At 55.0% G+C, this 10,161-nt stretch overlaps 2 protein-coding genes across 2 annotated transcripts; one reads left to right on the forward strand and one right to left on the reverse strand.

Annotated features, from left to right (window-relative positions):
• Positions 1–244: 244 nt before the first annotated feature.
• CENPO (centromere protein O) lies at positions 245–7,711 on the reverse strand. The gene is made up of 7 exons (XM_037390798.1): positions 7,623–7,711; positions 7,053–7,283; positions 5,382–5,551; positions 4,904–5,015; positions 3,842–4,101; positions 2,713–2,884; positions 245–1,090 (listed from the first exon to the last, which is right to left on the reverse strand). Exons 2-7 carry the CDS (start codon positions 7,081–7,083, stop codon positions 990–992), a joined length of 846 nt encoding a protein of 281 aa, XP_037246695.1. The 5' UTR covers positions 7,084–7,283; positions 7,623–7,711; the 3' UTR covers positions 245–989.
• Positions 7,712–7,801: 90 nt separating this feature from the next.
• On the forward strand, positions 7,802–9,040 carry PTRHD1 (peptidyl-tRNA hydrolase domain containing 1). The gene is made up of 2 exons (XM_037391744.1): positions 7,802–8,020; positions 8,682–9,040. Exons 1-2 carry the CDS (start codon positions 7,802–7,804, stop codon positions 8,850–8,852), a joined length of 390 nt encoding a protein of 129 aa, XP_037247641.1. The 3' UTR covers positions 8,853–9,040.
• The last annotated feature ends 1,121 nt before the right edge of the window (positions 9,041–10,161 follow it).

Genomic DNA, 10,161 nt, shown 5'->3' on the forward strand with positions numbered 1-10,161 from the left:
CAGTTCAATCTGGACCAGGAGCTGTAATGATGACAGAAAGAATAAAAAAAAAAAAAAAAAAAAGACAAAGGGCTTTCCCTGTGCCTTATCACACGTGGGACTGGAATAAAAGTGAGACAGGAGAAAATACTGTCATTTAAACCACATTATATATATATCTGTCATTTAAATGCCATTCTATTCTACTAAACCACATTATAAAGCTAAAGGAAATCAAAAGATTTTTCTTTTTTTAACACCACAGTTTGAGTAATGTAGAACTTTTATTAATAAGCTGCTAAAGTACTGTTACAAAACAAGTTTTCAAAGATCTGATCCAGAGTTGAAGCACAACAACAGGACACCAGCAAATCTGCCCCACGCCTAAAGGGAAGGAAAGAGCACGTGTAAAGGCACCGCTGGTATGAAATTTTCCGGGAAGTTCAGCGCTCCTGCTCATGGGGTGGTTAACAGCTTGCATGAGGGCACGGGTTTAGCTGGCACTAACGTAAACCTCACCTCCGTCCCTCAACCCCTTGCAGCTTCTAACATGAAATCCTTGCCTGGCTCTAGTAAGCAGGGCACAGCTCACCCCACTTGCTCCCTGCTTTTGAGGTGTGTTGGATAAGCACATGGTGCTGACCCCCAGGGCATGGCCACTGAAAAAATGACCTTGAAGTTTTCGTGTCGTTTCTGATTCCAACTGTGAGAGGCTTCCTGCAACCGTGGAGTTCTGCCGCACCAACCGCAGAGATCAGCGCTCAAACAAGCAAGCAGCACAGTGCCGAGGAAAGGTTACCTGTGACAACAGGCACGCGGAAGCTGCAGGGAAACGTTGCTCTCGAGGTTCAAGCTGGCCCAATCGCTCCTTGGGGTTTCCAGCAGCATCGCTGCGGTCCACAGAAAACGTTTGCATTTCGTGATCACTCCCCACAGGCAGGGGAGCTCAGGGAGCTGCGTTACTGAGGAAAGCCGGGGTGGCTCACGGTGAGTGCTCCATCCACCCTTTCTCACGCGCTGCCGAAGGAGCGGAAGGCTTTGTGCAGGGCCACACGGCGAAACAGGCCCGAGTGAGCTGCTGCCATCTCTGCTACAGATGCGGGAGCGTCCGCTGGCAGACAGAAGCAGATGGATCAGTGGGGAAAGGAACACCACGTTGCCAGCATAAAACTATTTGTTTCTCATTCCTCCCTTGTCCCTAGGGAGTCTTTCCCTCTCCCTCGCTATATAGTTTTTCTTCTCATAACCCCTTGCTCTCCTCCCTAACCCTTGGCGTCCTGCAGCTCCCTCATGGGATTTGATGGCTGCAGAAAGAACAAGTGCCTTAAGAAAACACACTGCTGACAGGCAAGGACAGTTATGTGGCAGCCTCACCCAGCCCCAGCTCCTCTCTTAGCACAGAATTTGTGAGCTAAGGCAGAACGTCACCTACAAAGGGATGGCTACTGCAAGGAAAGGAGAGGGGGAACTGTTGATCCAGTACACGATGACTCCTCCAGCCTCACCAACGATCTGGCAGGAGCAGGCCTGAGACTGTGCCTGATGGCAGAGAGCAGATTATCAATCCCAGCTGCTCCATTCAGAGCTCCATCTAGCTGCATGTTGGTCCACACGCTCCACAGCCCAGCCAGCCAAAAGCAGGACACGGCGTGGCTGGAAAACACAGGCAGACAGATGGGCAAATGATCCCTCAGCCCCGTTTGGGATCTGTAATAACCGGTCAGAAAATAGCGTGGATCTGTGATAAAGCCGTGCCACGGTGTTAGGGTTGCACAAGACACTCACTGTTGCAGTCAGTCTTTCCCGTACTAGGAGGAGGTGGCATTGCTGATACAGAGGAGGGGGAGTAGGTGGCATCAGGGAAAGATTTTGCAGGCAGAGATCTTTGTTATGAGTATTTTGCAGCATCCCTGATCCTTTCTAAGGGACAATAAATCTCGCTCCTGCCTCTGTTCTCCCTGCCATTGCACTGCAATACATGCCAGCACACCTAGGAGGGCAGCAGGGGCAATTAGGGCCTGCCTGGCCACACGAGACAGCCCAACACCAGGCCTCAATTAGTCATTTATCTTAATGCACTGAGAGAGAGAAATTCCTGATGCTGAAAAAATCCTGCCTTATTTGCCTACAACTAGACCCCACCCTAGGGAAAGATCACAAGGCTGGCTGCCAGGTTTTCAAGGATCAGAAATGAGTCCAAGGCCATAAGTCAACTGGAACAAACAGTCACTGTGATGGAGACTGACAGCTTCCCAGTTTCTGGCTGCACTTGCTCACCAGGCTCTCCCACGTGTGCACAGTGCACTAGCACAGGCTGAGCTCTAGCTGTGAAACTTGTGAAAACAGCATCCTGATCCTGCTGGGACCGTACCAGAGTCTGCACTCCCAGTAATTGCAAACCGCAAACAAGCGTCCCGTCCATCTGAAATGATCCAAGCTTGCACTCACACCTTACCTTTCTCAGCCCCATCCTCCCTCCCTCCCCACAGCCATCCCATCTTGCCAGTATTGCAAGAGATCTGTGCTCTTGTGCTAGGGATGAGTTACAACTGCTTCAAGACCCAACACCAGTTGCACACAACCCCTTCTGTAATCTGTTCTCCTTCAGCAATTTGACAGCTTACTGCCTTTTGTCCCCAAACTGAACCAGGGAAAAAAACCCATCCATGTGCAGAACCACAGTATGGTCTGCCCAGCCCACGTCCCCAGAGAGACTCCGCACCATCAACTTACATGCGCAGGAAACGACTGCTTCAGTGGGGAGGCTGCAACAGAGATCTCCATAAAGCAGCCTCACCTTGAACAGAAAGGTCTTGCTTTTCCTTGACACGTTGTAATTAAAGACCAGCAAGTCACACAAGGAGTTCCTCTGCAACTTTCCTTCTATCTGGTCCGAAAAGTGTTTCTGAAGGGACAAAGACAACTTCTGAAACACAAAGCTAGGAAGGGAGCCCATCAGCGCAGGGCTGGGAGCTCATCAAGTGCACCCTCTATACCAGCCGGGCATACCCAAATCATAGAATTGCCAGAGTTGGAAGGGATCTCTGGAGATCCCCTAGCCCACCCCCTGCTCAAGCAGGCTCTCCTACAGCAGCTGCACAGGATCGTGTCCAGGTGGGCTCTGGACGTCCCCAGAGAAGGAGACTGCACAGCCTCTCTGGGCAGCCTGTCCCCGTGCTCCGGCACCCTCAAGGGAAAGAAGTTTTTCCTGCTCTCCCCACGGAGCTCCCTGTGCTGCAGTTTGTGCCCGTTGCCCCTTGTCCTGTCGCTGGGCACCGCTGACAAGAGCCCGGCCCCGGCCCCCTGACACTGGCCCTTAAGGTACCTGTGTGCATCGCTCAGGTCCTCCCTCAGCCTTCTCCTGCCCAGGCTGAACAGCCCCAGCTCCCGCAGCCTTTCCTCACCAGGGAGATGCTCCAGCCCCTCATCAGCTTGGTCACCTCCGCTGGCCCCTCCCCAGCAGCTCCCAGTCTCTCTGGAACTGGGGAGCCCAGCACTGGACACATACTGTACACTGAGCAACCTTGCACAGGAAGGACTTAAAACAAGTGCCATGCGCACCCTAAAGCCACACCCTCCGGTGGCTTTTTAGAGATGACAGCTATTTCAGCTTAGGGAGCTCTGGAATTTGACAGTAAACTTTAAATGAGCCACAATACAATATCCAAGTACCTGACAATCGATGGAACAGGCAACCAAGTTTATAGTCACATGATAGTTTGTGAAGTTCTGAAAACCAGAACCATGAGCACTCAACAAAAAGAAAACTGCAAAGATTCCCCCCAGCACTTCAGAGACTTGTAACACTTGGTACACCAAAGGAAAAAAGAAGGGTGAACAAAATTGCTGCGGCCACTGGTACCTGTAACTGGTCTGCCTGGTACCTCCTCTGAACGTAAGCATTCAGGTGGTCAGACAGGACAGACAAGAAGCGCCTGATGTCCGTCTGCAAGTACTTCTTGGCTATCTCCTCCAGGGGGATGAAGATGGGGACAGAGTGGCGGTAAATCTGCACTTCTGGCTCGGTGAGCAGGTCCAGGTAGTAAGAATCCAAGTAGGTGCCCTCGTAAGCCGTGCTGATGCAGAAACACACTCCCTTCTTGGTCAGCTTCCCGCTGATCCCTTGGGTCCAGAGAGAGAGGGTTTACTGAACGCTACTCTAACTCACCACTGCAGCTTGGCTGGGGCAACAGAGATGGTAAGAGGGGCTCTGTCCTCCTCCTAGGCTAGCTGAGGGAGCTCCCTAGGAGGCCGAATGACTTGCAAGAGTTTAGAAACATAAAAACAGGGCAACTTTTTATTAAGGGACCTCTAATGAATTCAGCAAGCTTAACGGTAGCTTAGATTCCCAATAACTGAGTTATGCTGCTGATTTCAAACACAGTCCTGGCTCCAACGTGACAGGGACAAATGGGGCACCCTGGGTGGAGGAAGGCAGTGCTTCACTGCCCCAAGCAGCACGGTGGGAGTGCTCATGGCAGGGCTCAGCCCGCTTGCATCAAGCCGGACTCACATCCTCACACTTTCCAGAACGCAAAGGTGGCTGTCATTGGAAACAATTTTTTTTTTTTTTAAAAAAAAGCTCAGAAGCAGAAGAAAAGAGGGTGCTGACCTCACAAGCTTGCTTGGAAGACTCAGACCACTGGATATTGAACTGCCTAATTCCCAAAGATTTCATTCCTAAGGTAGTTTTCAAAAATCCAGACAGTCTAAATAAAGTAAATAAGAGTTCCTGCAACATCCCAGAGGCCTCCTGCAAAAGGCAGGGAATTACAAAGTTACGGCTCTTCCAGCATTTCAATGGCTTCAAGCACAACAGCAGCAGTGTTAACACGGAAGTTACACTTCACATCAGGTTCATTTACCGGAATTTAGCACCCCAGAAATGCAGCCATTGGCAGAACACAAAATTTTGAGACATTACCTGTGAGGTAAAAGAGCCGCAGCATGGCCTTAAGGCTTTTTATCTTCCACTCCAAAACAGCCTGAGCACTGGGCTGTGCCGGAGGCAGCGTGACTCCTTCTTTCCCAAGTTGCTACAAAAGCCAGAAGAGAAGAGGTCAAAAATCGCTGACACAAGTGTGTCACCTGCAGGGAACACAGTCAGGATACAGAGAAATAATAACCTGGCTCTGAGAAAAGCGAGATGGCATTTCAAGCAGAAAAGGGGAGAAAAACTTGACAAAATAGCTCAGAAATGGCCACACAACTTCCAGCCAAGCAGATCCAGCAGTTCTAGACTATATGGTACTGAAAAGAGGGGACACCAGGACTGTATGCCCTGGGGAAAATAAAAAAAATAACAGTTGGCTCTATATGAATAACCTCAGTAAATCCACCCTCTGAGAGCAGCAGCACACCAGAGCCCTCTGCCAAATCTCTGCAGTAAGCCTTTTTCTCACCCCCTTTTGCTGCAGATCCACCTTAGCCTGCAGCTCATCCCTCCGGAGTCTCAGCTCCTGAACTGTTGCTTTCAGCCTGGCCAGCTTCTCTTCTTGCTGCTCCATTTCCTCCTGCTTCACAGCTGCCTCATGAGACTGCACCTCCAGCATTTCCAGGTGAGCAAACACTCCTGCGAGGAAAAGCATGACATGCTGTGATGGGTGTGCGTGGCCAGGTTTTGGTAGGGAAAGTGGCTACAGAGGTGGCTTCTGTGAACAGCTGCTAGAAGCTTCCCCCATGTCCAGTGGAACCAATGCCGGCCAGCTCCAAGATGGACCCACTGCTGGCCAAGTCCACCAGCGATAGTGGCAGTGCCTCTGGGATAACATATTAAGAAGGAAAAAAAAAAAAAGAAAATACCTGCACCAAGAAGAGAGCAGTGAGACTATGTGAGAGGAACAGCTCTGCAGACACCCAGGTCAGTGCAGAGGGAGGGGAGGAGGCGCTCCAGGTGCCAGAGCACAGATTCCCCTCAGCTCATGGAGGCCCACAGTGGAGCAGATCTCCACCTGCAGCCCGGGAAGGACCCCAAGCCAAAGCAGGGGGATGCCTGAAGGAGGCTGTGACCCTGTGGGAAGCCCACACCGGAGCAGGTTTGCTGGCAGGACTTGTGGACCCATGGAGAAAAGAGCCCACACTGAAACAGGTTTGTTTTGCTGCCAGGACTTGGGACCCCGTGGGGGACCCATGCTGGAGCAGTGTATCAAGAACTGCAGCCTACTCACCTTGGAGAAGTTCACGGAGAACTGTCTCCTGTGGGAGGGACCCCACACTTGGAGCCGGGGAAGAGTGTGAAGAGGAAGTAGTGGCAGAGACAGTGTGTGATGAACTGACTGTAACCCCTATTCCCTGTCCCCTGCCTGCTCGGGGGGAAGAGGGAGAGAAATCAAGAATTAAGCCCTGGAAGAAGGAGGGGTGGGGAAGGTGTTTTTTTTTCTGATTTGAATGGTAATAAACTAATTTTCCCTAAGTTCAACCTGTTTTTCCCATGACAGTAATTGCTGAGTGATCTCCCTGTCCTCATCTTGATCTACAAAAGCTTTTCGTTATATTTTCTCTCCCCTATCTGGTTGAGGAGGGGAGTGATAGAGTCGTTTTGGTGGGCACCTGGCATTCAGCCAGCGTCAAACCACCACACACGCTCAAAAATCCAAGCTGTGATTATTGGTGGTCTGCACTGCAGCAACAGAAACAAAGTAGGTCCAGTGCAGATACATAACAAAAACACTTGCAATAACTTTGCAAAGGGGCAGAAGACAGGCAAAGATCCAGGAAAGAGGCTTTTGGGAATTTTAAACGTGAGGCTGAGGGCCAGCAAGAACCTAAACACTGGGGTGTCCCATAGCAGCTAGCTAAGCTCCTGAAAAGCAGAATAAGCTAGCAAATACTCCAGTCCTGATGTCCCTGATCCCAGGAGATCTGCAATTCCCCATTCCACCTTTAACCCAGTCCACAGATCAGGGAAACAAAGCCCCCATACCCTATATCAGCTGAGAGCTACTCAAGATACAACTCAGCAACTGAAGCAACCAGGGGGTCGCCTCTGGCCCCAGGTACTTCAGGGCTCGCTCCGACAGGAAGGCCACACTTGGCACTTGGATGTCCCGCACCCTGCGCCCCAGGTAACTCACCGCTTGGTGCACAAGCTTTCCCCCCCTCCATCTTCCCTCGCCGCTCTCCTGTAAGCGAGGCAGCAGGTTCCTCGGCCAGGCTGCGTCCCTGGGCAAGCAGTGATGTGGAGGTAGCAAGAGCTTTTCCTCAGGGATCTTCCTCCTGCCGCCACAACGGGACTCAGAGAAGCACCAAGGGCAGGTCTGGCACCCGGGCCGGCCCCACGCGGGGACAATCCCACGGGCCGATGGCTGAAAAGACACGTTATAACTCGCCATTTTCCTACAAGCCACAGTTTCACGCCGGCCCCACAAGGAACCCCCCCGGGAGCGCAGGAACGGACAGGATTCAGCTCCCCCCGCCAGCAGGGCGCCCCGGGGAGCCGCCACAGCCAAGGGGACAGGGAGGAACCCCCGCACGGAGGGGTGGGTTAGGCCGCGGCCGCGGCCCCGGCCGAGGGGGACGGGGACAAGCGAGGCGCCAGGCAGCCGGGGCTCCGCACCAAGGGGGCTGAGGGGGCCGCGCCGGGGCGACTGCAGGGGATCGGGCAGACCCCGCGGGCCCGGGTCCCCAACAGCTCCCGCACCCACCTCAGACAACCGCGGCTCAAACTGCGCGCCTGAGCGCCGCCGGAAGGACGTCACCTCCCTGACGCCATTTCCCTCCGTTTGCCGTACAACAAAATGGCGGCGACACTGCCTCCGCCCCGCTCCCGCCAGGCACCGCGCGGCCGCGCCTCCCGGCAGGCTGTGCGGCGCCGTACGGCGGCATGGCGGCGCCTGGAGCAGCAGCGGCGGCGGCGGCGGCGCTGGTGCAATACGTGGTGCTGCGCGGGGACCTAGGCCGGCCGCCGCGGTCGTGGCCGCTGGGCGCGGTAGTAGCGCAGGGCTGCCACGCCGCCCTGGCCGCCGCGCATGCGCACCGGCAGCACCCCGACACCCGCGCCTACCTGGAGTTGGGCGACGCCATGCGCACGGTGGTGCTGGAGGTGCGCGGGGCAGGCCGGGAGCCGCGGGGCAGGCCGGGAGCGTTCGCCTCGGCGGGGCGGGTGGCGGCCATGTTGGGGCGGGGTTGTGATGGGCGGTGGGGGCGGTGTTGGCTCTGTGGAGGCACCCCCGGCGCCGGCCGGGCCTGGCAGGGGGTGGGAGGCTGGCCGGGACCCGTCCTCCCCCGGGGCCGGCCGGTCCTCCCGCCTCACCGTCCCGCGGCCGCCGTTACTCCCGGTGAGCCCCCGTGACCGCAGCAGCGGCTTCGTGAGGGGAAGTTCAGGACGGTGATGGGGGCAGCCCCTTGTGTAGACGTGGGGCTGGGCAGGGCTGTTTGCCTTAGCACGCCGAGCCAGGCCAGCTTTCCAGAGGGGGAAAAAAAAAAAAAAAAGCGCACTTTTGAAGGTTTACACCTGTGCTGGCTCACAGCCCCTAGCTGCTACCCCAAGTGCCTGCAGAGGCTGGCGGTGCACCCAGGGCCTGCAGGAACAAAATGCCTTTTGGGGTTGCCCATCCTTACACCTGTGCAGGCAGCTGGCTGCCTCCGTGTCCTGGCCACTGTCCCCAGGGTGAGCTGTCTTTCTTTGTCTCATCCCCACAGTTCTTGCAAGTATCCGGCACCGCTTCCCACCCCAGCTCTCACAGCAGACTGTCTTTCCCCAGGCTCCAGATGAGGCTGCCCTGACGGCGCTGGCAGAGACCCTGAAGCAGCACGACATAGACCACGAAGTGTGGACCGAGCAGCCTGAGAACGTGGCCACCTGCCTGGCGCTCCGGCCCTACCCAAAGGACCAAGTACAGCAGCACCTGAAGAAATTCAAATTGCTAAAGTGACCAGGAATAGGCACCGGCAGCTCTCCTGGGCCAGAGCTGAGCTTGACGCTGGGAGGAGAGCTGCTGCGTCTCGGCAGTGCTGTGCTAGTGCCCAGCAGCAGGTAGTCGTCTTGTGTGATGATAGTAGTTATACGGTGTGAAATGGCTCTTCGGTGGGGAGGATTAAATGTTATTCTGTGCGGACTGTGCCAGTGTTATCTTAACTGATTTCTGCGTGCAGTCAGCGTGCTTGCTTGCACATCTTCCCCTACCAGCACAGGCAAACTTTTAGATTCTGCCACATTTGAAAATGTCTCTGCTGCTTTTTAGGGGTGAGTTTTCCCTTGAGCAGCCCTTTGAGCTTCCCATCCGTCTGTCTGTCCATCCCAATGGCTGCTGCCCCTGTGCCCGAGCTCCACAAGCGCGGCCTGGCTGCAGGCACGGCCGTCTGGCTGGCTCTGGTTCGCCCTGTGAATTCGGCGCTGGTTCCGCTGCCGGCATGGCTGCGCTCCGGCGCCTCTCCCACCTCTGCCTCTTGCGCCCTGGCTGCGGAGCCACGCCGGATCGCTTTTTCCTCCTGCACCTGCGAGGCCGGTTTGTCCGTGATCTTATTCGCACCGAGCTGCGCGATGAAACCCAGCGGGAGCCGCACGAACGGCAGATGGCAGCGTTGCCCGGTGAGCGGGGACTCGCTGCAGCCCTCGGCCTGCAGCCTTCTGCCTCCTTTACAGTAAAAATATTTGAAATGAGCCACTCGGTTAAAAAAAAAAAGTTTTTAAAAAAGCGCATTGCCAGCTAGGAGTGTGCGCGCCCCACGTCTCCCCATCCTGGTCATGCTGTTAATGGCGCTGTGGTCATGCTGTTAATGGTCTTGTCACCCCCAGCCCCCCGGGTAGTTTCCCAGTTTCCAGAGCACAGAGCAGTTCCTCATGGCCTTGAATCCAGGGCTGGAGGCAGGAGCCGTGTGCCTTCTTGCTGTGCTCCGCCGGAGACAACCCAAGTGGCGTTTCCACCCTGGCGTTACACGCACCAGCAGGCCCCCTCACGGTGCTGGGGAGCACTCGCCCACAAAACCGAGCACTGAGACCGCACGAAGCCCCTGCTACAGAGTGGAACGGGATCTGGGGAGATCAGAAAACTGCCCCAGAGCCGTTTTCACACCTTGTCAGACACCTGGTTTAATAAAAAAAAACCGGTGTCACTGCGCGGAGCAGAGCTGCGGCATGGGGTCTGGTGCCCACCATCTGCGCCGTGCTCCAGCGGTAAATTCGGTGACTCATAACCACGCACTACAGATCTATTTTCTCTTCAGTGCTCTGGGCTTTAAGAC

This window comes from Falco rusticolus, chromosome 6 (assembly GCF_015220075.1).
Source record: "Falco rusticolus isolate bFalRus1 chromosome 6, bFalRus1.pri, whole genome shotgun sequence".
NCBI classification, from domain to species: domain Eukaryota; kingdom Metazoa; phylum Chordata; class Aves; order Falconiformes; family Falconidae; genus Falco; species Falco rusticolus.

Bases quoted from the DNA above. Each gene is read 5' to 3' on its own strand.
- CENPO (XM_037390798.1), bottom strand. From the start codon at position 7,083: ATGGAGGGGGGGAAAGCTTGTGCACCAAGCG. The intron at 5,552-7,052 runs GTGAGTTACCTG...TTTTCCTCGCAG, and splicing joins GAAAGCTTGTGCACCAAGCG to GAGTGTTTGCTCACCTGGAA. The intron at 5,016-5,381 runs GTGAGAAAAAGG...TGGCTTTTGTAG, and splicing joins TGGATCTGCAGCAAAAGGGG to CAACTTGGGAAAGAAGGAGT.
- PTRHD1 (XM_037391744.1), top strand. From the start codon at position 7,802: ATGGCGGCGCCTGGAGCAGCAGCGGCGGCGGCGGCGGCGCTGGTGCAA. The intron at 8,021-8,681 runs GTGCGCGGGGCA...GTCTTTCCCCAG, and splicing joins TGCGCACGGTGGTGCTGGAG to GCTCCAGATGAGGCTGCCCT.